The following is a 27819-nucleotide window of genomic DNA, read 5'->3' as shown; positions in this document are numbered from 1 at the left end:
GGGGCGTGGCCTGAGGGGGACAGACGGCGTGAAGGCGACCTGGAGATCGCGGAGGTGAGCGGGCCCTGATTCCCACCCGGCCTCACGGACCTTGGGCTGACCGGCCCGCGTGGGCTTCCAGCTGTAGGGTGCGGACACAGCCGGACGGGAGGGGCCGCGACTGGGGCCCAGGCCCACAAGCGGTCGGGGCGGGGACTGACTGAGGCCTGGCCCCTCGGCTGTACACGGTCCAGACCTGGCCAGACCCCGCAGGGCACCCTCCCAGGGGAAGTGGGCACAGGCGAAGAAACAGGTCAGGAAGCGGTTTGGGGCAGGCTCGGGTTCCACTCACGGCTTGGGGCCTCCCCCTGTCCCCGCGCCGGGACCTGGACAGAATGCCCCCTATTCCATTCATTGGTTCAGCAGGGGTTTGAGGGCCTCCCGAGGGCAGGTCACCAGTCACACAAAGGCCTGGCTCTCCCGTCCCCACTAGAAAGTTCGCTCCAATGGTGACAGAGACACTGAGCAAACAGACGGGAAAGTTTCAGAGCGATGAAACCTCCGCAGAGGGATTCACTGGTGATTGTCCAAGAGTGATCAGCTGCTGAGCACAGGTGACATGGACACTTCCTCTTTGAGTAGGTGACATTTAACCTGAGGCCTGAGTGGCAAGGAGGAGCCAGCCACGTGAGTGGAGTCAGGGGGAGAGGGAAGTGACATGAACTGATGTGTATTTTGAAAGATGGCTCTGGCTGCTGAATGGCTTGGGCGAGGGGAGAGGTGGGGAGGAAAGGTGAGAGACCAGTTCAGAGGCTATTTCCGGAGTCCTGGCAGAGATGGAAAAGCAGTAGGTGAGACTTGGAACCCTTTCTGGAGACTCCATGGAACTTGTTGATGGAGTAGACATGGAAGGCTGAAGGAAAGCATAGTCCAGGATGACTCCGTCGTCCTTTTTTTGGCAGAGCAAAACTGGATGGATGGTGAGACTGATTTGCTAAGGTGGGGAAGATAAGAAAGAGGTAGACGGTGGGGAAGTCAGAAGGTCTAACTGGGAGATGTTAAGTTTGAGCTGCCTATTAGACATATCAAAGAAGCTGTGTGACATGGTGATTTAAATCTATGAATTTGGAATCCAAGGATGAGGACAGGCCTAGGGATATAAATAGGGGGGAATGCATGTGTTTGCATGTGAAAAAATATTTAAAGCTCTGTCCCAAGAGAATCTTGACTCTCAAGGGACTTTTCTGAGAAAGTCCTGTTTATGCATTTTGATGGAAATTCTAGTTCATTTGCATCCACATCATTCATTTAGTGCTTCCTGAGTCCCAGGTTTTAGGCACTAGATACAGGGCTGTGAATGAGACCTGCTCCCACCCTAGTCTGAGAATTTCCATCTAGTCTGAGAAACAAGTGTGTGAATACTGAGTTCAGATACAAGGGGCAATGTAATGAATGCAGAAGACTTGTGGGAGCAGGATTTGAGGGCCTGAGGAGGAAGGAGAGCAGGAGTGGCAGGGGGTTCTGGGAAGACTTTGCAGAAATGGGAGTGCCTCCCCAAAAGTGGTAAGAAGGCGGGAGGATTTCTGGCCATATCTGGAGAGCACTGGTTCATGCAGGAGGCCTCTTAAGAATGTAGGGCATAAGGGAAGAAAGGCGATGTGGAGTGGTCAATACGAGAGGCTGCTGGCCAGCTTCACGCGTTCTCTCCTTAGCAGGGCAGTGTTAGGAAGATCCTTTCTGGGGTTAGACATCCAGACACTTCTTGCAAGCCAGGGAGCTTCCTCCTCAGCCTCCTGGCTGCGGGTCCCGCGGGCCCAGAACCTCTCCCCGGTAATTGCTTTCCGTAATGTGTTTGCTCCAAACCAATTTCACGCCTCCGTGAGGACTCCGCCCTGCACTGGAGCGCGGACCTCCCCACCACCAACCTACCCGCGTGTATCACGTGCGCGGCACACAATCGGCACACATTTAACCCAACGATATGCAGAGTTCAAGTACCTGGATACAGCCAACATACATGAAACTACACGTGTGTATGCTAGGCTTTAAGACCCTCGTCTACAACCGTCCCCCACCCCTCCCGCCCCAACCAGTGCACTCACCGTGAAGGCCCCTGCAGCGCCCAGCGCGCTGGCCCCTGGACGGCTCACCTGGTACTGTTCCCTTGCCCTCCGCGCGTCTCCCGGACTAACGCCAGGGGGCGCTGCAGGACTCCGCGCCTCTTTCACGGTGACGCAGTTGCGCGCTGCTGCCACCAGAGGGTACCCGCGGACAGAGCCCGAAGCTCCCCACCGTCAGTGGACACTCGCCCGCCAATGAGGGAGGCGAAGGTGTATTTGGATTTGACTTTAAAGAGTACTTCGGTTTTTTTTTTTTTTTTTTCGGGTGCTGGTTTCCAGTCCGTGAACGGGTGGCCAGATGAGGAGGTCGACACAGGCACACGCAGAGAGGGTAGATTCAAAGTAAAATTCTTCCGTAGAGAATTTCCCCAATTGGTGAGTAGTTAGGACAAGTCAGCACGTGGGCAGCCAAAGAAGCACTTTTAGCATTCCATTTTAGATGCCGAGGGGAGGTGCTTACCTATACGGGCCTGTCCAGGGATTCAGTAGGAGAACCAGAGAGTTTTCTTCTCAGTGAAAAAGGAGGCGGCTCCCTTCAGATTTGAGAGTGACAGGTTCTGTCCTTGGTACTGATGGGAGAGTTAGAAGCTGTGTTTGGAGAGCCACTGATAGGGAGAACGCTCATAATCTATCAATCTGCTTTTGTCCACTTAGTGGAGGAAGAATTCATTTTGAAGGGTATTTCCCTATATTCACGTGATTGTTGCAGGAGCTTTCTGACTAGACAGGGTGCATGCTCAGTCGCTCAGTTGTGTCTGACTCTTGTCGACCCTTTGGACTGCAGCTCACCAGGCTCCTCTGTCCATGGGATTCTCCTGGCAAGAATGCTGGGGTGGGTTGCCATTTCCGCCTCTAGGGGATCTTCCCCACCCAGGGATCGAACATGCCTCTCCTGCATTGCAGGCTGGTTCTTTACCACTGTGCCACCTGGGAAGCTCAGAGTAGATATTAATTGCTCTCGCTCATGGATGGAGAAGTTAAGTCAAAAGGGGGCCACGATCACATGGCCCAGAGAGGAGTCAGAACAGAAACTTAACTTCAGGTTTTTTCTTTCTTTCTTTTTTTTTTTTTTTTTATCCAGCCAGTGCTCTTTTCCATTTACCATGCAGCCTCACTTCCACGGTCCATGAAAGGGCAGGGAAAGGAAATGGGCTGCTTCAGTTGCCACTATGTATGTGAGGGTTTTATTCTAATTCAGCTACTGAATGTCAAGGACTGTGCAGAAGTCACACTCCATGACCCCAGCATGGCAAGGGAACAGATTGAGGACAAAAATGGATTACCAAATATAGTATCTCACAAACACACACCACAGCAGAGCCACACAAAGCCCCAGAGGTCTCACATGCCTTCTTGCAGAGTTGGTGGCCCACTGGGACTTGTTGGCAACAAGCTTCAAGCCTGTGACAGCTTGAGCAGAGAATTCCACTTTACAGAGTGCAGTTCTGGGCAGTGCATTCTTGGCTTGAACTAGATGACCCACCTCTTCAAGATCAGAGGGTCTTTAACCTTGAATCCTTGACAACACATGATCCATTTCATCCCATCAAAAAGTGACAGACTTATTAAAGTGGCCCTTTACTGGGAGGACTAGAGGGGGGGTGGCTAGTCAGGGAGGAGATTTCAATATATATATTTTTGAACTTTAGGAATTTTGTGTTTGGTGGTTTTCTTACGTATACAAAAGGTAAATGTAGTTACTTAAAAAAAAAAAAAGGCTCTTCCTTCATGCTCTACTTGTTTGGTGGTATTAACGCTCATACAGCTTCAATTTCAATGATTGTAGCCCAAAAGTTGCTGTAGTAATTTTTCAAGTCAATAAGCCTCTATTATCTACCCAACACTGTAAAGTCATCACCCCAAGTACTGACCTCTCACTTTTTAATACACTTTTGAAGTCTGGTCTTCCACATGGGTACCATGCAGTACTCGGTTAATTTTACAAAGGGTTCTGAATACTTTTAGGAGGATGGGAAAGGATTATCGTTGTACTTTAGTAGTGATTGGTGTTTGCAGACTTAAGCTAAGGCACCTCTTCTTTCTCCATGGCGACATTGTCCCTCCAGACTTCATCTTTGAGAAGTTTCAAGACAGAGCCCGAGACAGATCAGGACTGTGTGGAAACCACACCCTTCTCCCTCCACCTCTCTGTTGCACTGCCAGTCAAGCATAACAAAAGAAAGTCCCACCCTCTTCTGTCCCTCTTTGGTGAGCGTGCCTTTGAGGGTAGGGACTTGAATACATCAGCCTGACTTGAGCCAACACAACACTCCCAATGTGAATAAAGTTTCCTGAGATCCGGAGTTCCCACCTGCCTTGCCTTCTCTCCGAAGGCTGTGACTCCGGTGTGCGTTTTCCTCCTCACCGGAACCAGATAACTTTATTTAGACTGCATCTTCCTGAACTGGCTTGCTTCTGCTACTGTGAATTTCAGCTTGCTTGGCTCTCCCTGGCCCCACCTGAATAACAGTGAGCAGATGACCTTCATTTAGTTAGCCAGGCTTGCTCTTCTCGGGTCACTTTTCTTCTGGTGACTTTCCTGACTTAAGTCTTTCTTGCCCACTGACCTGAGGCTGCTATCCAGCAGCAGAGCCCGGTGACTTTTGCCTCTAGACTGACGACTCTACTTCTGGAAATCTGGATGAAGCGGGGGAGGGTAAAAGGCGCGCCATTCCCGTGTCTGAGAAGGGGGGAGGTGAGCAGAGTCATCTGCAATTAGCGGATAATTAGCGCCGCTGACCCTTGGGGCTCATCAGCGCTCCCGGGGCCAGCCCCCAGCAATCAGCCAGGGCAGGTCGAGAGTGTCAGGCCCAGGAATGAATAGGGCTCATCAGCGGCGCGGGAGTCGGGGAGCCAATCAGGAAAATTAATAGCGGAAGGAGGGAGAGCGAGCAAGCGAGGGAAACCCGGACGGACGGACAGACAGACAGACAAGAGAGACCGATGTAGGCGAGAAATGAGGGGGCAAATAGAATAAGGCGGATGGGATAGGGAGTGAGAAACAGGAGCCATCAAATAGGAATTGGGATAGAAAGGAGGGCGGGAAAGGAGACAGCGGGAGGGAGGGAAAGGACGAAAAGGATGGGAAAGATGGAGGGAGCAGGGCGAGAGGAACGGTGAGTACTTGGCACAGTGTGGGCCCTGGAGGAATTCGCCCACGGAGGCCAGGGTGAGTGACCCGGGGAGTCCGCGACGGAGGGGGAGTGAGGAGGAGCCAGTGACGAGGCGGACCGCCGGGGGCGAGGGTGAACCGGGTCTCCCGAGGACGAAAAGGACCGCCCCCCCCACCCCCCACCGAGATGAGCGGTCCAGAGCCGCGGGACCGCGGAGGAGCGCGCCCCCTACCGTCCGCGCCTCGCCGCCCGAGGGGGCTCCCACCGCGTGGTCCGCCCCCGGGGACTCGGGAGGGGGCGTCCGGGGGCGGGTGGCAGGCCAGGCTGGGGGACTGGCCCTGAGTCCGAAGGAGGGTGGCGGCCCGGACCGGGGCAGGGGCGGGGGACTCTCCGATCGCGCGCCCGCCCCCACGCCCTCGCCGCACCCGCCGCCCAGGGCTGGGTCCGCGCGGGGGCCCTCCTCCCGGTCCGTGCCGGGAGCCAAGTGGGCAGAGCCGGGGTGGGTGGGGGGCGGGCCGGAGGGAGGCACCGGTCCCGCCGCTGCCGCTGCCTCCTCGGCGGCCGCAAACTTTCACAAAGCGGCATGTCCGGCCTCATCAATCTCCATTAATAATAGTTGGTTGGGCTGCGGGGGGCGGGCGGGGGTCCCGGGCCGGCCGGCCGGCCGGGCCGCTGGGAACGGGCTCTGCGGAGGGAGCGGGAGCCCGGGCGCGGCGGCTGCGGGCGGAGGGAGGAAGTGAAGCGTAATTTGAGGAAGATGGATGAGTCCGGAGGGCGACACCCCCAGCCCGCCCGCCTGCCCGCCCCCTCCCTCCTTATGAGGGAGAGGAGCGCGGCGCCGGAGCCACACTGCGCCGAGCCCGCGCCCCGCCGCCACCTCGGCCGGGGAGCCAGGCAGCCAGCCCGGCGTGCCCGCGCGGGGCGCCCGAGCCGCGGGGGCGCACGGCGGCGCTGGGAGGGGAGCGCCCCGGGGCGGCCGCGGCTCCGGGCACCATGCAGCGAGCCGGCGGCGGGGGCGCCCCTGGGGGCAGCGGCGGGGGCGGCGGCGGCGGCCCGGGCACCGCCTTCTCCATCGACTCCCTGATCGGGCCGCCGCCTCCGCGCTCCGGCCACTTGCTGTACACGGGCTACCCCATGTTCGTGCCCTACCGGCCGCTCGTGCTGCCGCAGGCGCTGGCCCCCGCGCCGCTGCCCGCCGGCCTCCCGCCTCTCGCCCCTCTTGCCTCCTTCGCCGGCCGCCTGACCAACACCTTCTGCGCGGGGCTGGGCCAGGCCGTGCCCTCGATGGTGGCGCTGACCACCGCGCTGCCCAGCTTCGCGGAGCCGCCCGACGCCTTCTACGGGCCCCCGGAGCTCGCCGCCGCCGCCGCCACTGCTGCCCGAAACCACCCCGAGCCGGGCGGCCGACGCCCGGAGGGCGGGCTGGACGCTGAAGAGCCGCTGCCCGCCCGGGAGAAAGTGGCAGAACCCCCAGCGCCCCCGCCTGCGCACTTCTCCGAGACTTTCCCAAGTCTGCCGGGTAAGTGCCCGGGGCCGACAGGGGCGCCGGGCGGGAGGCTGGTCCCCCTGAAGTCCGAGGCGGCAGCCTGTTCTCGGAGCGCGGGCACCTGCTCGGAGCCCCCGGAGTCCCAGAGCCCCAGATGCGCCGCCGTTGTGCGGAGCCATCTCCAGGTCCCAGATCCGCCGCCCACTCTGCCTCCAGAGAGCCTGCAGCCTCGGCCCGAGACTCGCCGGTGCTCCCCGCCAGACTAGAGGCTTGCCTCCCGGCGGTCTAGTCCTCCGGCCCGGCTCCCGCGGCTGCTTGCAGAACCTCTTGCTCCTCTGCTGGAAATAGAGAAGCTGCAAGTGTGGGATTCCTGGGGACACCAGCCAGACCCCCGGGTGAGGGGGCAGTGGGCAGGTGTCAGTTCAGTAAGGGTTTCTGCGGAGACGGTGGTATTGACCTCCAGCGGGCCCTGGGAACAGGGGCGAAGGGAGCGTCTTAAAGTGGTGCTGATGGTGGGGGGAACCTGTGTGTCTCTTGGGTGTGGGGGTCGCTTCTTAACTGGCGGATTTACAGCCAATCCTTGGAGAATCAAGCGAGGGCCTAGCACTGCGGACTGAGGTGGTCTGGGAGGCCGAGAGACTTGCTGAAGGCAGGGCTGAGTGGGGTGTGGCCCCAAGGCCTGGGAGTCCAGAATCCAGCTAAGATCCTGGAACCAGTGAGATTCAGCTAAGAGATCGTTCAGGGATCTCCGACCTCCACAGGAGAATCACCTCTCTGGACAGGCGAGGTGTATTCAAACAACCCTGTTTCGAATCAGTCCAAACAGGCTTCCCTGTTGACCTTTAACCCCTAGAAGCTGGAAACGCTTTCACTCTCCAGAGGCAGATTCAGGTGTGCTGAGACCCACAGCTTATGCAGTTTGGTGGGTGGGCCCTATATAAGGAAAACAGGGACTGCTTGCAAGTGTGGTGTTCCTGAAGCTTCAAGTTCTTTAACATCAGGATGAACCTGCCTCTGCTTAACCATTCATCACATCCACTTTAGCAGGTGGAAGGGACCCAGGAAGCCTGGGGGAGGACTCTAGTGGAGACAAGGAAAGCCAGGAGCCCCTTTGTCCTTCACCAGGAGAGAGCTGTTCCTGGGGACAGGTTCCTGGGTCCTTTTTCGGAGTTGTCCAAAGGGCCAGTACTTCTTCCAGACCCCAAGGGCTGCTCTAGAGTCTGTCTTCCTCTTCTTTCCCCCTTTAGCCCTGGGTGTGTTCTGGCTCTGGGGTCCTCAGCCGCTGGTTCTTTGTACCTGGTTGGACCAGGAGGAACCAGTGACTGAAATCTAGGCAGCATCTCCTGGGAAGGATCCAGAGGAAAGGATAGAGGAGCAGCTGGAATGTGGGAGGAGATGTCCACAAGATAAGGAGGTGGGGGTGGGGAGGAGCCACAGGAGGACAGGAGGAGGAAAGGATCAGTGGGGTGTTGGATAGGGGAGTCCTGAGACAGAAAGGAGAGCCAGGGGGGCATTGGGGCAGGGGTGAAGCCGTTTGGAGGCAGTAGGAGAAGCAGACACCTGAGGAACAGATGAGCAGAGGGGAAGGGGAGAGGAAGACATCCCAGTGGAGGAGAGCAGGGGGGTGGAATATCCCCAGAGCATGGGAGAACAAACAACTCGTCCTGCTCTTCAGGTTCCCCCCACTTCTTGTTTTGACCCATCTGTGTAGTGGGGCCTCTTTTCTGAAGCAGGTAGAATACTGGCAGTAACACCAGGCATGGAGGTGGGGAAAAGCAGAAGGAAAGAACAGAAGAGAAACACAGGAGTAGAATAGAGGACTCACAAATGGACTGTATACCCAGATTATCCAAAGGGACCATGAGCAAAGAGAGAGCTGTCTATTGGAGGAGACACGTGCAAGAGGATTCTAGTGCTGGCTCCGTGAAAAGGGGGAGCAGCATTTCTGGACCAGAAGCATGTGTGTATGTGCAAGAGTTCTGTCCTGAGAGGACTGGAAAGGAGCTAAATAAATATACTAGTAAGAAAGAGGGGAACGTTTCAACTCTAGGAGTAATTTTTTTTTAAAGGTTTGTCAGTATTGAGAGTTTTAAGACATGAATTTGTATACAGAACGAGGAAGAAAAGAGCTTCATCACTTGAAGAGACAAGGAATTTCTTTGCTAAGAAGGATGGGAAGAAGACCTCCCAGAGGAAGGATTCTGAGAGGTGCTGGAGCGAAGGTCATCCCCCCATTAGGAAGAGAGGCTCAGAAAGGGTTCTCAGTGGAGCTTCTGGGGCTGAGCAGGAAGACGAGATTCGGATGGAACGTTCACAGTTAATGAGTGGGAGGGCTGCTTCTCCCTCTTGGTGCAAATTCTCCAGACTCGTCTTCACCTTGCTACTCACGCCACTCACGTCCACCTTCCCAGTCTTGATTTTTTTTCCCCCAACAGAGTTGAGAAAAGAAAAAAGCAATTCCAGAAATATTAGACGTAAAATCAGTTTGAGGAGTGATGACACATGGCCCATGCTGAAAGTGGTGGGAAAACGAACACTCCACTTGGCAAATTGTATTAGAGTATTTAGTACGAAGTAAAAGAGTTCTTAGAGTGAATAATGGAGTTGGAACCTCATTACAGAAGATTTTGGAGAAGGGATGGCATCTTTAAAATGACGGAGGAAGAATCGCTATTCTACTGTGAATGGGTAACGTGGGTCTGAAGTTATTAATTTACATTTGTCTAGTGTCTTACAATTACTATCCATTTTAATGAAATTACAGTGAAGATAGGCCAATTTGGAGGATGATGAGTGAAGTTCTTTTTGTTGGGAATTAGAAGGACTATTTCTAAAAATTTTGCTGAGAGTTGAGACAGCGCCCTACTAGAATTGATGAGGAATAAAGCAGAACCTTATTATGATATGATGGCAGGGTAGAAGCTATATTAGCAGGCAAAGAGAAATTCCGTGTACAGAAATAATGGGGGTAGAAAAGATTTGAAAATGGTACCCTGAAAGTAAGTCTAAGTTTGGAGCATGGGAGCAGTCGGTGTGAATAATGGGAGAGATGTCTTAATAGGAGTGATAGAATTTTGAACTAGCAGGGAAGATTTAAAAGTATGAATCAACAGAAGCACCCAGAGCAGTGCCATCTAGCAAGTCATTTATGTAATTAAAATAATTTTCTTAGCCACATTCAAATAGTAAAATGAAACAGGCGAAATTAATTTTTATAATTTATTTAACCCAGCATGTCCAAAATATTATTTCAGCATTATTCAATATAAAAAAATTTAATGAGATGTTTGATATCCTCTTTTCACGCTGTCTCTGAAATCCAGTGTGTGTTTCACACATTCAGGACACCTCAAGTTCAAACTAGCCACGTTTCACATGGTCTGTAGCCTCATGTGGACCATAGCTGACATATCAAATCTGGAGAATTGTAAGAACGGTCCTGGAAAGGGATGAGGGGAAAGGAGCTTTGAACCAGGTGTGTAGTGAAGTTGTTGATGTGTTAGGAATACGGAGGTAAGAGAGCAGTTGGCCCCAAAAGACATGAAGAGAGAGAGTTCTGCCTTGAGTGGGGCAGGCAGAGATGATCTTGCGTGTGAAGGTGTGTGAGCTCTGACCGAGTTATCGAAGGTGACTTGAGAATGTGGAGCTCACACACGTCACAGAGAGGATGGGGGAAGCGGATGCTGCGTGCTAAGGAATGATGAAAAGAGCTGTCCGTTTGGGAAAAATCAGGAGAAAACTTTGATTTGGAGGTGTTTCAGAGCAGTGATTCATTCAGGGGAAAAGGGCTGAATTGCCTGAAAGCAAATAGTTAAGGGATGGTGGATACTCTGTATGTGACTGTTGGGTCGACGATGCAAATAGAGTGAGAGATTGTTATGAAAGATAATGCCACTGCTGAGCGTCGAGAGGAAAAGAACACTTGCAGATGAGAAGGTATGGAAAAGAAAGTGCGGTGGGGCTAACCTGGGAGGGAGATGGCAGGGTGGCCAGCATTCTCTTCTAAAACTAAACAGAAAAAAGATTTGCTAATTTCTGAATAGAGACTGGCAATAATAATTGGAAACCGTGCAAGGAGTCTAGCGTGATATCTGAGTGCTGACTGAGGTCAGCCAAGCACCTGGCCGTAGCCAGGGAGCGCTGAAGACGACCCATCAGTTAATTTCTGAACAGGTATCCATTATGACTGTCGGAATATATTTACTCATGAGAGAAAAAAACGGGGAAGAATGATGTGACATGGGATCAGAGACTTCTGTTAGAAACAGGAGGGAGATTTTTCTTGGGAGTGATGGAGAGCATGTTTTCCTAGAAATTTTGAGAAAGAGTGTACAGAGAAAGGGACCGCTCCATTGACGTCTACAGAAAGGCACGTGTTGCATTAACTTCACGTGAGTGACAATGGACATTTATTTAGGAGTGACACAGGGGTTCAGGTCTCAACTCTGTCAGTCATTAGCTCTGCAGCTTCAGCAAGCCGCTGAGTTCAATTCAGGAAACATTTGTTGTGTGACTATTGTGGCCTTAGATTTAAGACACTCTGCATGTATGCATACTAAGTCTCTTCAGTCGTGTCTGACTCTTTGCGACCCCATGGGCTGTAGCCTGCCAGGCTTCTCCATCCATGGGATTCTCCAGGCAAGAATACTGGAGTGGGCTGCCACTTCCTTCTCCAGTCGAGCTTCCCGACCCAGGGATTGAACCCAGGTCTCCTGTGGCTCCTGCATGCTGGCGGATTCTTTATTGCTGAGCCACCAGGGAAGGAAGCCCTTAAGACGCTATGTTTATCGCTCAGTCATGTTGGACTCTGCGACCCCATGGGTTTAGCCCCCAGGCTCCTCTGTCCATGGAATTTTCCAGGCAAAAATACCGGAGTGAGTTGCTATTTCCTCCTCCAGGGGATCTTCCCAACCCAGGGATGGAACCCGGGTCTCCTGCATTGCAGGAAGATGCTTTACCCTCTGAGCCACCAGGGAAGCCACTGAAGACCCTATAGGAGATTCAAAATCTTATCACTTCTCTAGGCTTCAGTTTCCTCACCTGTGATGTGAAAGTTTTAGTTCAGATGATTTTTAACATTCCTTTCAGCTTTATAGAACTAAAAGCTTGGTTTTCTAGCCCCAAAACTTAAAGCCAGACTGTTAACATGTACTCTATGGACCCCTTGTGAGGAAATCTGTTAATTATGGATGTGGAAAACAATTTTTATGTCTACATTTCTACCAACTTCTCACTAAAATTTGGCACTTTCTGTGATTATGAAGGTAGGCCAGAAACTATCGCAGGGTTCACAGTACCTGAGATTTCTGTCGCCAATAGAGATCACAGACATTTGCATACAAATTAACAATTTTGGGAGATATCTTGTTGTTTAATGAACTGATGAAGAAATGTAAATGATTATATCTCAGATGCATTTTAAATATTTGATAACTGTATTTTATATAATTGTTCCCTAATGTAATCCTATGTGTTTTATGTTATGCACCTAACAGTGCTGTTCTGAGAAGGGGCTCACAGGCTGTTTCAGGCTGCCACCTTTGGTTGACCCTGGGTGAGAGAGAGAATGTTACTGGGAGGATTGGAATGGATGTTGAGATACCTCATGCCTCAGTGAAGGCAGCATGTGGGAGGGTTGGAAGACAGAGGGGTCTCTGCTGTTATCTAGGGAACTGGAGATTCTAAAAGTGAAAGTCGCTCAGTCGTGTCCGAATCTTTGCGGAATTCTCCAGGCCAGTATACTGGAGGGGTCTCCTTTCCCTTCTCCAGGGGGTCTTCCCGACCCAGGGATAGAACCCAGGTCTCCCTCATTGCAGGCAGATTCTTTACCAGCTGAGCCACAAGGGAAGCCCAAGAAGACTGGAGTGGGTAGCCGACCCCTTCTTCAGGGGATTTTCCCGTCCTAGGAATCGAACTGGGGTCTCCCATAATGTAGGCAGATTCTTTACCAGCTGAGCTATCAGGGAAGCCTAGATTCTAGAAGGTTGGGGCATAATTCTTATACTCAGCACCATGGGCTTGAATAGTCTATACTAGGACTAGTAGGGGAGAGGCAATAATTGGGATGAGGCGGGGCAAATGTTTTAACTGGAAAGGAGGAGGAAGGAACATAATACTCTGAGCAAAGTATTTGCATTATGGGTAGTATTTGAGTGAGAAGCTACAGGCAAAGATTTTTGCCTTGGAAATAACAGAGAAAGAAGGATCTTTGCGGTGAAACGGATTGAAAGTTAGGAAGCAGCAATGATACAAGTAGTGGGGTAGATGTACAAAAAAGAGAGGCGCTTAAAGAGGAACAGTGAGAAGAAAAGAACTCCCTGGGAGAGAAGTTTTCCCCGGAGGGAAAGGGGGGGCGGTGTGTAACCCTGCCTCCGAACCAAGGAACAGTGGAGAGCGTCCTCTTCAGGTGGTGGTGCCCACTGCAGCAGCGGTGATACAGGAGGTCTGGGTTAGGAGCGGGAGAGGAGAGGGTGGGGTTTTTCACTGGCCATAAGAATCATTCTTGGAGTTACAGCTTAGGGTCACGTGGAAGAAGTTTTGAAGCGCTAATTGGGAGAGTGAGAGGGAAAAGAGAAGCTTGAATTGGTGTGACAGAAGAGTGACCCTCACAGGTGAATTCAGTTGAGGTCGGAAGAGAAAGCACAGCAAGGCAGGTCGTCAGGAGGCAGTGGCTTCCCTCCCTTCCCATCACGGAAGGGAAGGGAACACTCTTCCAGAGATGAGAGGAGGTGTCTTATTAGAAGCAAAGGCAGGGTGGTGCCAAGACTAACAGAGACCAGGGTTGTGCGGAGAAAGCACTTCGTGAAAATGAGGGGGGGTGGAATCTGGAAACTCCTTCTGAGCGGGGATCAGTGGGAGATGGATTCCTTGACTGAGAGTTATGATAGTTTTTGTTCAGTCACTCAGTTGTGTCTGACTCTTTGCAACCCCATGGGCTGCAGCACGCCAGGCCTCCCTGTCCTTCACTGTCTCCCGGAGTTTTCCCAATCTCCTGTCCATCGAGTTGGTGATGCCATTCAACCATCTCATCCTCTGTCGTCCCCTTCTCCTCTTGTCTTCAATCTTTTCCCCGCATCAGGGTCTTTTCCAATGAGTCAGCTTTTTGCATCAGGTGGCCAAAGTGTTGGAGCTTCAGGTATTAAAGTAGAAGTCTTGGATAAGCTGGAACTCTGTACTGAGAGCAATGGGAAGAGAAGCGATGCAGGTGTTCCAGGAGGGAGGGAGATGAAATTACCCCGAGACTGGAGGTGAGAAGCAGTTTGTGTTGGCATGCGTGCATGCTCAGTCAGTAAGTCATGCCCAACGCTTTGTGACCCCGTGGACTGTAGCCCACCAGGTTCCCCTGTCCAGGGGATTTCCCAGGCCAGAATACTAGAGTGGGTTGCCCTGCCCTCCCCCAGGGGATCTTCCCGACCCAGGGATGGAACCTGCTTCTCCCTCTGCCCCGGCACTGGCAGGTGGACTCTTCACCACTGAGCCACCTGGAAAGCCCTGGGTTGTGCTGGAATGGATGACAACTATCCTATAAATTTTGCACAGGTCCTGGGAGTGTGTAACAGAGTGGTCTTGGCCAAACCATGCCTCTGTGTGTCCCAGCTTCCCCATCAGTAAAGTTAGAGGTTTGAATTAGGTGACCTCTAAGGTCACTCCAGCTTGACAGTTCTGTTATCTATAAGGATACTTTTATTAGTGAATTATTCCCTTTAAAAAAGAAAAAAAAAAGCCACCACAAAAAAAATGCAAGGGGTCAGTGGGGGGCGACAGATTCTATTTCTCAGTTCTGAGTTGTCGTGGTCACTGTCAAGGAGGCAGCGCCCAGATACCCACATCTCAGGATGGAATCAGGGCTGGGCTCTAGGATGGAAAAGGCTCCATCATCTGTGACCAGGGGTGTGTTGGCTGAGTGGTGGCCACGGACAGCCGTCGTACGGGATGAGAGAACCCTTGATAAAAGGTGGGGTAGATCTTATCTGGACCAGAAACATCAGAGATCAGTTGTGACCTACCGGATGTCGTGAGGAAGGAAAAAGTGCCCCCGGTGAGTGGGAAACAGAAAGCTGCACTGTGCGCTCAGTCTCTGGTCCCCTGTACTATTTCCCCATCAGGATTCTTAAAAGATAATTTCTGTTTATTTGTTTTTGGGCTGCGCTGGGTCCTTGTTGCCGCGCCCTGGCTTCCTCTGGTTGCAGTGCACGGGCTTCTCACCACGGTGACCTCCCTCGTTGGGGCATGTGGGCTCTAGAGTGCTCGAGTTTCAGTAGTTGTGACTCTGGGGCTCTGGGGCACAGGCTCAGTAGTTGTGGCCCATGGGCTTAGGTGCCCCGTGGCATGTGGATTCTTCGTTCCCAGACCAGCGATCGGACCCGTGTCCGCTGCACTGACAGGCAGGTTCTTAACCGCTGGACCATCGGGGATGTCCCTGGTGCAGGATTTATGGCAGGGTGACAGTGGGTTTCAGTCTCTGTTTCATTGATTGACAACAGAGACCATGTGGCCTGGAGGAACAGACACAAGTTTTGGATACCGATCTCAATCGCTTCTCGGCCTTTTGGCTAGGGTCAAGTGGATACCGATCTCAGCACCACCTCTTTTGTGACCTACGGCAGAATACTAACCTCTGCAGTCTCCATTGTCTCACCAGTAAAATGAAGGGCAGCAATGCTTACCTTATGGATTTGAAGATTAAGTGAGAAGCAGTTTGTCGAGCCTCCTAAAGTAATAGGTGGGCAAGAAATTATCGGTATTATCCACATGCTAGAAATGGATGGGGAGCTTTCCTGGGGATTAAGTTGTGAAAGGCATCTTTACTAGAAACGATGATGGGTGACACTCTCTGAACTGAAAAGGACAAATATTTCTCGGAGTGATGGTAAAATAGCCTTGTATTCCGAGGACTTAGTTTATATGGGGCATGCCTGGAGAGAACACTGCCTGCACCTAATACAGGTAGATTTCAGATTTTGTCTTTGGCTCTTTCTCCCTCTTTTCAGTTTTCCTTTCTTACATGTTGGTGAGAAACTCTGTGTAGACACTTTGTGGACACGGCTGCCCAAAGCCTTTCTGCTGTGTCCCGGGGAGCCTGTTCTTCCTTTCTCTCCGTTAAAACAAACGTAAACCAAAAGCAGCAAACAGATAAACAAAACACTTTTTTCTTCATCACAATCCCTGTTCCCTCATATGTCTGATCTCAGCTTAGTGTTAGGAGCACAGCTATTGGATTAAAATAATTCATGCTGGATGGATTAAGGAGGGTTTTTAAAAGTCCAAATAACTTTCAAAGTTGTGAAATTTTAGGTGTCACTATTATGAGTAATTTGAGGGATGACCTGGGTATCTTTTGGGGGAAATTATTTTGGATGGGAGAGGTGTGGGAGTGAGTCGGGGGGCTTCCTTTCCCTGGAGTCATGTGATTCCTGTCACTTTTAGTTACAGCGGTGCCTATAGTCAGAGCTCTTTGGGTTGCTCGTGACAACTGTTGCTCAGTTACGTCCAATTCTTTGCTATCCCACGGACTGCAGCACGCCAGGCTTCCCTGTCCTTCACTGTCTCCCAGAGTTTGCTCAAACTCATGTCCATCAACTCAGTGATGCCATCCAATGATGTCATCCTCCATAGCCCCCTTCTCCTCCTCCCCTCAATCTTTCTCAGCATCAGGGTCTTTTCCAATGAGTCAGCTCTTTTCATCAGGTGACAAAAGTATTGAAACTTCAGCTTCAGCATCAGTCCTCCCAATGAATATTCAGGGCATTTCCCTAATTAAACTAAAATGGACATTTATTGATTCACGTGGATCCAAAAATGCAAGCCATGTTGTTGGGTCTTTTTGTCTTACTCTCGGTCTGGCTCCTCTCTCTGCCTTTGCCTCCTTTCCTCCTGATGAGTGGGAAGGGAGGGCACAAGTGTAAGCGGCCCTAAATTCTTACAATCCCAGGCCGGGACCCCAGTGGAGCGTAGCACATGTGAAGCCCTAAGAAGACCAATTCACTAGCTTGAGTCAAGTCCCCAGGAGATGGGAATGTATGGGTCGGCCAGCTCCAGGTCACTGTCCTCGTGATTGGGAAGATGGAGAAATGTAACTGACATCCCCACTCTCCTGGGCAGTTGACGGAGAACAGCGGCCAAAGAAGGAGGTGCCATGAGTGAACAGGAGGGGCAAGCGGAAAGGAAGGAAAGCAAGCATGTTCCTTGAACTCCCTTTCAGTATCGGGGAGGAAAGCCACAGTGAAAGTCGCGAGTGCCACAGCTGAGACCCAAGGCAAACCAAATGAATACGTCAATGTTTGGGGAGAGAAAACTGTTTCCATCAGCGGGCAGTATTGTTCTTTAAGTGAGAAAATACACTTATAAATAAAAGAAACAGTGACTGGTAAGGTGGTATCATACAAACCAGTAATAATGGAAAAAGCAAACAGGAGAAAGATCAGGTGGGAATTTTGTCTTGGGAATGAGGGGGAAATGGCCTGTTACAGGACAAAGGTGAGATTCGGGGAGTGAGGCCTCTCCTGCGGCGATTTTAAGGATCTTCTCCGAGAATGCTAAGGGAAGATGTTGAGGATGAGGTGATAAGTGGTCCTGATAAGGACCAGGTCTAAACCTAAACTGGCTTTGATAGGAAAGCTGGATCTGATGAAGCATCTGGGGAGGACTTCTGCTCCAAGTGGAGGGAGGAAGACAGTTTACTGGGAAGAGTAGGAAGAGCTGATTGGAGACTTAGGAGAGCAGGGTTCTGGACCAGCTCTGTCCCTAGCGGTGTGACTGGGAAATCATTTAATCTTTCTGAAATTCATTTTTTATTTTTCCACCTGAAAATAAGGTGCCTAACCTCCCATTACTGCCATACTAGGTCAGTGCTACTTCAGTGAGTTGCTTGAAGATGACAGTACTAAATGTGAAATTGCTTGGGAAGGTTAAAATTCATGCAAGAGTGCTCTTGGCAATGACCACATTCAGTTCAGTTCAGTTGCTCAGTCGTGTCCGAATCTTTGTGACCCCATGGACTGCAGCACGCCAGGCTTCCCTGTCCATCACCAACTCCTGGAGCTTACTCAAGCTCATGTCCATCAGGTCAGTGATGCCATCCAACCATCTCATCCTCTGTCGTCCCCTTCTCCTCTTGCCTTCAATCTTTCCCAGCATCAGGGTCTTTTCCAATGAGTGGCATTAGCATGCCCTGAAAGGAGCTCCAAGCTTGGGGTGGACGGGCGGTGGTGGGGAAGTCTCTGTGACCTTGTCAAGAAGGTGGGAGGGGCTCTGGATCGCAGTGACACGGAGGAAGTTCTCATGTGGATTTGGAGTAAAGGATGCTGAAGAGTCACAGGGAGAGTGGAGAGAGAGGAAGTGAATATTTCTTATTTTACCTAAAAGTATGGCAAGGAGTAGCAGCATAGCAGGGCATGAAATTAGCGAGGATGAATGAAGGACACATTGAAAGCAAGCCAGTTGCCATGAAGGATGGGAGAAAGTACTGTCTCCAAAAAGAGAAATAATTACAAACTGGGTGTGATGGTAAAATGAAGGTGGTGCACACATGCCTCTTTTGGGGAGATATGGATTTTTCCCACTTTTTGACCCCACCCTTCTGTATTCAGGAAGCTGGGTAGTTGTCCAGAGAGGGGTTTGGGGCATGTGAGGGTTGTTTAGTCGATAAGTCGTGTCCAACTCTGTGTGACTCCAGGGACTGTAGCCTGCCAGGCTCTTCTGTCAATGGGATTCTCCAGGCAAGAATACTGGAGTGGATTGCTGTGCCCTCCTCCAGGGGATCTTCCTGAGTCAGGGATCAAACCTGCATCTCCTGATTAGCAGGCAGATTCTTTACCGCTAAGCCACCAGGGAAGACCCACCTGTGAAGGTCGTTGTTCTTTAAATGGAGGGAAGAGAAGCCAGAACCGAGTGTAGTGGGCAAGAGGCTTCTCAGCAAATAACGCCTTGGTTGTATGTCAGCTGTACCAGAGCAGGCCGGGTGAGGGCTGGACAGTGCAGAAGCTCTGTGAGTTCCCGTGGCTGGGGGTCTAAGGTGCTTCTGCATCCTGGGGGCTCTTCTGCCCCATGACATCGGCCTGTCATCCTCGCTGACCTTGGCCACGGTGGACTCCTCTCTAGGTGGTATGAGCCTGGTGCTGTTTGTTCTTCCTTCTGGAGAACACCTACCACGGAGTCTCTGGCCCCAAGTTAGGGTTTCTCGTCCTCTCCCAAGGAAGACTCGTTGCAAGGGTGCCCCTGAAGCCTGAGCGCTGCTCTCTGCAGAGGGACCATGCCCTTGGAGTGGACCCTACAAGTAATCTTGGTTCAAACCTTGTGATTTCTGCTTTTCAGGACAATAGCATCTACCAGGAGGACTTGATGTTCCCTAATAACAAGCTGCCCCACTGCCATTTCCCCTGGATAGATAAACAAAGGCTTTTCACAGACTCTAGACCTGCCCATAGGGAACAAGCTGAAAACAGTGTACTCTTTTAAACTTTTTATTTTCTGTTGGGTAGAGTTGGTTTACAATGTTGTGATAGCTTCAGGTGAACAGCAGAGTGATTTAGTTATCCGTTCAGTTCAGTTGCTCCGTCATGTCAGACTCTGTGACTCCATGGACTGCAGCACGCCAGGCTTCCCTGTCTTTCGCTATCTCCCAGAGCTTGCTCAGACTCATATCCATTGAGTCAGTGATGCTATCCAACCATCTCATCCTCTGTCGTCCCCTTCTCCTCCTGCCTTCAATCTTTCCCAGCATCAGGGTCTTTTCCAAGGAGTCAGCTCTTCGCATCAGGTGGCCAAAGTATCGGAGCTTCAGCATCAGTCTGTCCAATGAATATTCAGGACTGATTTCCTTTAGGATTGATTGGTTTGATCTCCTAGCAGTCCAAGGGACTCTCAAGAGTCTTCTCCAACACCACAGTTTAAAAGCATCAATTCTTCGGCACTCAGCTTTCTTTATAGTCCAACTCTTACATCCATAAGTGACTACTGGAAAAACCACAGCTTTGACTAGATGGACATTTGTCAGCAAAGTAATGTCTCTACTTTTTAATATGCTGTGTAGGTTGGTAGCTTTTCTTCCAAGGAGGAAGCGTCTTTTAATTTCATGGCTGCAATCACCATCTGCAGTGATTTTGGAGCCCAAGAAAGTAAAGTCTCTCACTGTTTCCATTGTTTTCCCATCTATTTGCCATGAAGTGACGGGACCAGATACCGTGATCTTAGTTTTCTGAATGTTGAGTTTTTAGCCAACTTTTCACTCTCCTCTTTCACTTTCATCAATAAGCTCTTTAGTTCTTCTTTGCTTTCTGCCATAAGCGTGGTGTCATCTGCATACCTGAGGTTATTGATATTTCTCCCAGCAATCTTGATTCCAGCTTGTGCTTCATCCAGCCTGGCATTTGACATGATGTACTGTGCATATAAGTTAAATAAGCAGGGTGACAGTATACAGCCTTGATGTACTCCTTTCCCGATTCGGAACCAGTCTGTTTTTCCATGTCCAGTTCTATGTCCAAATTTAGTTATACATATACATAAATCTTCTTCTCTGCTGGCTTAGCTGGTAAAAAATCTGCCTGCAACGCGGGAGACCTGGATTCGATCCCTGGGTTCAGAAGATCCCCTGGAGAAGTGCTACCCACTCCAGTATTCTGGCTTAGAGAATTCCATGGACTGTTGAGTCCACGGGGTTGCAGAGTTGGACACGACTGAGCTATCTTTACTTCACATACATAAATCTATTCTTTTAAAGATTCTTTTCTCATATAGATAATTAGAGTATGAGTAAAGCTCCCTGGCTATGCAGTAGGTCTTTATTGATTATCTATTTTACATATAGATCAATGTTCTCCTATATAACCAGGAATGTCACTTTTAATCACAAAGGACAGACCCTCTCTGTTTGGCCATCCTACCTAGCACAGCCAAATTGTTCCCAATGAAACACTTTTCCTTCTGCCAAAAATTTTCTCACCAAGATCATCATTTCCCATGTAAGATTTTCAACGATGTTTTATTGATCAAATTTTTTTGTTCACATTAGCCAGCTATATAGCATCTGCAGTTAGAAATTTACTTTTATGGACATTTAAAAAAAAAAAAAAGAAATTTACTTTTATGGACATTTTATCCACCAGGTTCAATTATTCTAAATCAAAATTTGTAAATTTTATCAACAAGATGTGCTTCTGTCAGGTTTTAGTCAAAACCATTTTTCTATGTGCAATTTTTGTTTTGAATATGCTTACTATTTAGTATGTGTTATGAATTTGATAAAAGAGTTTGCATTAATTTTTTAGCTAATTCATGAGAAAATAAGGCTGTTTCAGGATTGCTATGTTGTAAAGGATAGGACTGCTCTATTGTTCAGCCAGTCCTTCAGAATATGTTTCCGGTCACTTCGGGTCTTAAGAGTTCTAAAGTGCTGGTGGAGCAAAAAACAAACGGCCAGGCTCCAAATCCATCAGTGTTTAGGGTGGAGAAATCTAGCATCTGTTGGGTTGTTGTTTTTTTTTTTTTGGAAGGCTTTTTACTCTCTCCCCCTGCAACTTCCCGATTTCTTTCTATTTTCTCCCTAAACTTTTCAGCCCTTTCAGTTTCTCTGACTGATCATGATTCTTCTGCCCCGCCTCCCCCAGCCTCACTCCCTGTCCCAGACCCTCTCCTCTGAGAGCTAGCTGTATTTTCCCTTCTCTGTTGCTTTCTTCTATGTCCCTGCCCCCATCTCCTTCCAAGAGCTGCTTATCAGACCCCTCAATGTCACGATTATAAAGGCTCAGAGAGAAACTCTTCACCCCCACCCCCCCCACCCCCCACCGCCGCACCGCACCACCATGCAGAATCCCGCCGGGATCAAGTAACCAAGAGAGGTTGTGAACCTGTGCTTCCTATATGGCTTTAAAAGCAGCGCTGGGGGTGGCCTGCTCGTGCGGGCTCAGCTTTCATGGAATCTGTGTGAAGACAGAGGGATGGATGATGTGATCTCAGGAGGGCCCTGCCAGATCGGGAACCTGGGAACCTCATCTCAGTCATCATCAATTTAGATTTATTGGACACCCCCTGGGTGCTTGGAGCTGTGCTAAATGATTTCATCCTTCAAGCCCTGAATCCTAGTTTCTGCCTTTTTGTAGCAGCTGGTTAAAGTAGTGTAATACTGGGCTGGGTTTTAACAAGCTTTAACAGGCTTTTCTTTCTGTTATTGTTTACTGCAAACCATGTTTTAAAAATTAGAAATTAAAAGTTAGAGGATTAAGTAACAATGTTGGGGGTTGTCCGTGATTTCCTTTAGCATACGATCCTGTCGGTTCCCACCGCACATGGATTCCTCTCCAGTGACCCTAAGATCAGAGGGCCTAGGGCTTCCCTTATGACTCAGCTGGTAAAGAATCTGCCTGCAGTGTGGGAGACCTGGGTTTTATCCCTGAGTTGGGAAGATCTCCTGGAGAAGGGAAAGGCTACCCACTCCAGTATTCTGGCCTGGAGAAGTCCATGAACTGTATAGTCCATGGGGTCGCAAAGAGTCAGACACAACTGAGCGACTTTCACTTTTCACTTTCACTGGAAAGTGGGGAGAGTGATATTTATGGAGAGGATGTCTTATGTCCAGAGCTGGGCTGGAGAAACAGGGTTGTAGGGAGTATTTTAGGAGAGGCTTGAGAAAGAAGGGACAGAGAGGGAGAATCAAAAAGTGCTCTGGAGTAGTTTCTTTCTTTCAGTCAACAAATACTTATCCAGGACTTCCCTGGTGGGCCGGTGGTTAAGATTCCGTGCTTCCAGTGCAGAGGGCCTGGGTTTGATCCCTGGTCAAGGAACTAGATCCCTCATGTCACAACTAAGACCTGGTGCAGCCAAATAAAAATAAATTTAAAAAGTAGGTATTTTTTCAGTGCCTACTCTGTGCAGGTAACTTTCTAGATGCTGAGAATATAGCAGTGAAATATATATATATAATATATATATAAATCTCTACCTTCCTGGAAAGTGAAAGTGGAAGTCACTTAGTTGTGTCTGACTCTTTGCAACCCCATGGACTATTTTCCAGGCCAGAATACTGGAGTGGGTAGCCTTTCCCTTCTCCAGGGGATCTTCCCAACCCAGGGATCGAACCCAGGGCTCCTGCATTGCGGGCAGATTCGTTCCCAGCTGAGCCACCAGGGAAGCCCAAGAATTCTGGAGTGGGTAGCCTATCTGTTCACCAGGGGATCTTCCCGACCCAGGAATCGAACCTGGGTCTCCTGCGGGTGTCCTGCATTTCAGGTGGATTCTTTACCAGCTGAGCTACTGGGGAAGCCCACCTTCATGGAACTTATATTTTAGTAGGAAGAGACAGCCAGTAAAAATAAATGAATAAAGTTGGTTACGTATACCATAGCAACAAGTAAAGCAGAGAAGGGAGATGGGAAGCATAGGGAGTTTTAATTTTAAAAAGGAAGATCAGGTAAGGTCTCATTGATAAAGACCTGAAGGGACTTTGAATCTAGGTGAAGAATGTAGTATTCCAAACAGAATAACCCAGGGGAAGGGCAGGGGACGGCATGGGAGGGGCAGAGCAGGAGAAAACGTTGATGAACTAGCAAGAGAGGAGGGTGACTCGGGCCAGTTGGACCCAGAGGAGGTGATGAGAGGTCAGTCGAGCAGTGGCTCTACTGAGATTTGCTGGCGGGCTGGGCAAGGTGGCGGGAGGGAAGGTCTGGTCTGAATACCAGGGGTGGGGGGTGGGAGTTAGCACTACCTGAGATGGGAAGGGAGGGGGTTTCAGACCAGGAAGAGCTGACTTGGGAGAAGGTCCAGGAGTACAGTTTGGGACACCGGACGTTACACTTGCGTTCTGGGGAGGTGGGGATGGCCTGGGGAAGGGCCCTTAATGACATGAAAAGGGGACCCAGGGATATGAATCTTGCAGAAATTAAACCGATTTTGGATCGGGATGAGGTCAGGGAGAAAGCCCGGGGTGCTGGGAGGTGAGCCCCAAGGGGCAGGTCACTGGTGGGCGCAAGGTGGATGAAGTTGGGTGGGCTGTCAGAGAACCAAGCCCACCTTCGAGGGGAGCAGCGAGGCCTGGGTGACTCTGTCAGGGGGTGTGCCACGTGGGCTTTGAGATGGTCGGATGAAGCAGGAAGCCCTCCAGGAAGAGACAGGGCCTGGGCCTGACAGCAAGCACCGCCCGAGGAGGGGTGGAAATGCGGACTGGGGTTCGGGGGTGGTGAGCTGGGCGGGGCTGGATCGTGGCCTCTAAGAAGAATGTAAAAGCGGTTCCTGAGCAAAAGGAACAGGTGCGGATGGCATCCGTTCAGGACAGCTCTGGGGACGGGAAGGGAACTGAAAGTGAGTGGGCTGGTGTTGGGGCGCAGGCGGATGGCAGGGGTCAGAGGAGAGCCGGCCCCCGAGCAGGGAGCGTGGAGATGTTCCAGCCTCATGCATGCGCGTGCGCGCACAAGGCCCCGTCTAGGAAGCATTTCGCTGGGTCATCTTCTCGATCTCGGAATGTGCGCGCGACACACGTGGTGATGTGCACGCATGCGCCCCTGCCTGTACACCGCGAGCTCCACGGGTGAGGGGCTGACTGTTCAGTTGACGGGTTAATCTGTCTTCTTCCCGTTCTCCTTTCTACCGGTTGGTTTTCTTTTTGAATTTTTGTGGTTCCCCTGTTGCTTGGTCCTTTGGGCAGAAAACAAGGGGTTTTGTAAAACTCAAGCACTAAAAAACACTTGTCATGCCTTATCTGCGGTTCCGACAAAAAAGTCGCTATGATGCAACCAACGGTGGAATTAAACTTTAGAATTATGTATGGGTTAAAATGTTTATATGCCTGTGTTACAGTTAACCAGCAGCCTACTGAGTCAGAATCTCTTCTTTCCCATTTTTCTCTCTGTATTTCCCCCGCTGCACTTCTGTTTCTTCCTCCGCCTCCTGTGTCGCCCCCGGTTCTCAGCTCACGCTGAGCTCAGGGTCCCCAGGATTCTGAACTTGGGCAGAAAGCAGCTTTTGGTGCTTCTCACCGGCTTAGCTGGGAAAGAGGGGAGGTGGGAGAGAGATGGCATCTTTTTTTTCCTTATTTTTTTTTTTTTTTGAGATGGCATCTTTTAAAAATGGAGGCTGGAAAGGGTCCTGGGGGAGCTGAGTGATCGGAAGAAAAACCTGGCCTTCGAGAAGGTGGTGTGTGTAGTGGGAGGGCTCCCCGGTTGGGGCTGGGTGGTCTGGTTACGGAGAATTGGGGAGGTGGGGGTACAGACACCTGCTGACTCTTGGGTCCTTGGGTAACACTTCCTGGATCCCAGTTTGGGGCAGGAGGGAGTCACATGACCCCGAAGTTTCCATCTGGAGACGAGATGTTAAGATTCCCAGCTCCAGGAAAGAGGGAAGGAAGGGGGACAGGCTAGAGGGGCTCGCGTGGCTCTTCCCACGAGGCCTGGTGAGCAGTCCCGGGAGGAGAACACAGGTGGCCTCCTCTCTGTCCTGCAAAAGGGAATCCTCCTGCATTCTCACTCCCGCCTGTAGCGACTGAAAGGATACTGAGCCCGGCTCCAGCTGTTTCATCACGATGAGCAGCTGCAGGCTCTGGGCTTGGAGGGGCGGTCCATGAGTGGGGAGCCCTTCACTGGGGTCTCGAGAAAGCCGGGGAAGTAGCAGGTAGGAAAACGAGGTTGAGGGGTAGGGGCTGAGGCGTCCGGGTCCTGGGAATGGGGCCCTCTTGATGGATGCCTCCCCCACATTGCCCGAGTGAAGTCTGTGCTGGTTAATACCTTTCTTCCTGTCTCTCTGTCTCCCCAAACCTCTTCCCACTCTGCCCTGCCTGTGTCCCCTCCCCTCCCGTCTCATCCCCTCCACGTCTATCTCTCCTCCGGCCGGCACACTGTCCACGCCTGGCCCCGGTTCCATGTGCTGCCTCCAACCCATCTGCCTTCTCCTCGCCTCCCCAATCCCACCCCAACCCCACCCTGTTGGCCCCCACTCCCCGCAGCAGAGGGGAAGGTGTACAGCTCCGATGAGGAAAAGCTGGAGGCACCCGCAGGAGACCCAGCAGGCAGCGAGCAGGAGGAAGAGGGCTCGGGTGCGGACAGTGAGGAGGACAGCTTCCTGGACAGTTCTGCCGGGGGCCCCGGGGCCCTCCTGGGACCTAAACCGAAGCTGAAGGGCGGCCTGGGGACCGCAGCGGAGGAGGGGGCGCCCTCAACGGGAGTCCCGGCCCCCGGGGGCAAGAGCCGGAGGCGCCGCACGGCCTTCACCAGCGAGCAGCTCCTGGAGCTGGAGAAGGAATTCCACTGCAAGAAGTACCTCTCGCTGACCGAGCGCTCCCAGATCGCACACGCCCTCAAGCTCAGCGAGGTGCAGGTCAAGATATGGTTTCAGAACCGGCGGGCCAAGTGGAAGCGCATCAAAGCTGGGAACGTGAGCAGCCGCTCTGGGGAGCCCGTGAGAAACCCCAAGATAGTGGTCCCCATCCCCGTGCACGTCAACAGGTTTGCCGTGAGGAGCCAGCACCAACAGATGGAGCAGGGGGCCCGGCCCTGAGGGGCCCCCGGGGGGCCTGGGGAGGCACGGGTCTGCGCAGACACTGGGCTGGGCTTTGGGGGCCACAGGCCCCCGCCGCGGTCCTGCCCGCGGATGGGGCTCCCGTCGGCAATTGGCACGGCTCTGGGGGGCCCTCCTGGCAACCTGAGATGTGGACCCTTTCTGGGTCCTGGGCCATACCAGAGGCCCCAGGCCTGGACTTCAGGGGTTCTCGCTGTTGAGGAGCTGCTAGGACTAAAAGGGGGCTCCTCGGGCCTGCAGGGTCCCCCTTCCCTCAACTGATGCCCTAGAATCGCTTCTGAGGGGCGGGAGGAAGCCTGGGTGAGACCTGCCAAGCTGGTCACGGCTCCTTATTTATTTTGTGTAAAGTTTGTATATATGGAGCTCTCTGCCTCGGTCTGTGTCTTCCAGAGGGACTGGGAAGGTCGTGTGTCTCCTCCAGCCTCAGTTTAACCTCCCAGCCCCAGGGCGGGCACCGCCTTGCCTGTCTACAGCGCAGGATGTGCAAAGAAACAAAAGTTGGAACTCTCACTGGCCCCTTTAGGTACCCGTCAGCACTCAGCATCTCCCCCACGTAACCTACCTCTGCTTCTGTCCTTTCCCGCTGCATTCACTGCCCACTGTTCCCGCCTCCAGATCTCACGATCCTAACAGGCACCGCTGCTGCTTCTGACTTCAGGGTAGAAGACTCACTCGCTTTTGAATTGAGAGGAAGTGAACCTGGGCTACAGCCCAGGTTCTCAAGGCGGGTGCATGCAGGCCGTGTCTGACTAGGTGGAGGCCATGAGTCCTGTGAGGGCCCGGGGCAGGCCAGGGGCTCACCCTCGCCACCCGGGAGCCCAACCATCATAAATCGTCTTCTGTGCAGAGGACACGGCAGCTCCGGCCATGTCTGCTGCTCTCTGACATTTCAGACATTGAGGGCCTGGAGCGGAAGACCCACATTCAGTCCTCTGTGCTTACAGCGCTGATGGTGGTCTCCCCTCCCACCCACTTTGCCTCGTTTGTGAAGCCTGGGACCCCAGATCCTCTTCCGTTTGAGAGGGCCCACTAGAGTACAGGAGGCGGGAAGGTGTGTCTGGTAGTTCTGGGAGGGTGTGTGCTGTGGGGGAAGCTACAGAGACAGGCTTTAAAGGCTTCGGGGTGGAGATTCTTCTAGCAAATTAAGGAACAGCATCCGCGGTGGACAAAGGAGACAGATGTGAGGCTTCAGGGACACCCGCAGGGCACAGGATAGACCAGGAGGGAATGAGACACGCTGAAGCTGTCGGCCGCTTCCCCGCTTTCGCGAGACGGGTTGCCGCCCTGTACCCAGAGAAACCGGGTGAAGCTGCTGTCACGGTTAACAGGCCCGCCTGGGAAGAAACAGGACCTGCTCTCTTCCTGAGCCGCTGAGATTAAAAGGCTCTGAGGGAGGCAGGTGAGCAAGGGCAGCCCCGGCCAGCCTCCTCACTGCCCCAGGGCACCGTGCTGTGGGTCCCGGCTCTGGGCGGGTCAGCTGTCTAGTCGCTCACATATCCACCGCCCGCCTCTCCCGATGGGACTGAGACAGCCCTTCCCTCCCAGCGGCTCTGGCAGCCAGAGGGAAGGCACCCTGGAGCTGTGGCTGGTCGCCAGCCACGGCGGCACAGCGCCTGGGCTG

At 51.9% G+C, this 27819-nt stretch overlaps 1 protein-coding gene across 2 annotated transcripts; it reads left to right on the top strand.

Annotated features, from left to right (window-relative positions):
- Positions 1–30: 30 nt before the first annotated feature.
- GBX1 (gastrulation brain homeobox 1) lies at positions 31–26883 on the top strand. 2 transcript variants are annotated; one of them, XR_006268675.1, is made up of 2 exons: positions 31–54; positions 25627–25752. XR_006268675.1 is itself a non-coding variant. In XM_043464151.1 (2 exons), the coding sequence occupies exons 1-2, from the start codon at positions 6206–6208 to the stop codon at positions 26175–26177; spliced, it is 1077 nt and encodes a 358-aa protein (XP_043320086.1). In that variant the 5' UTR covers positions 6059–6205; the 3' UTR covers positions 26178–26883. The 2 variants fall into 2 exon arrangements, 1 of the variants encoding a protein (XP_043320086.1); XM_043464151.1 differs by lacking the exon at positions 31–54 and adding an exon at positions 6059–6731 and having other exon boundaries at positions 25627–26883.
- The last annotated feature ends 936 nt before the right edge of the window (positions 26884–27819 follow it).

The sequence above is a fragment of the Cervus canadensis genome, chromosome 3, assembly GCF_019320065.1.
Source record: "Cervus canadensis isolate Bull #8, Minnesota chromosome 3, ASM1932006v1, whole genome shotgun sequence".
Classification (NCBI taxonomy): domain Eukaryota; kingdom Metazoa; phylum Chordata; class Mammalia; order Artiodactyla; family Cervidae; genus Cervus; species Cervus canadensis.
The sequence above is the reverse complement of the archived record's forward strand: the minus strand, read 5'-3'. Positions and strand labels throughout refer to the sequence as shown.

Bases quoted from the DNA above. Each gene is read 5' to 3' on its own strand.
- GBX1 (XM_043464151.1), top strand. From the start codon at position 6,206: ATGCAGCGAGCCGGCGGCGGGGGCGCCCCTGGGGGCAGCGGCGGGGGC. The intron at 6,732-25,626 runs GTAAGTGCCCGG...CACTCCCCGCAG, and splicing joins GACTTTCCCAAGTCTGCCGG to CAGAGGGGAAGGTGTACAGC.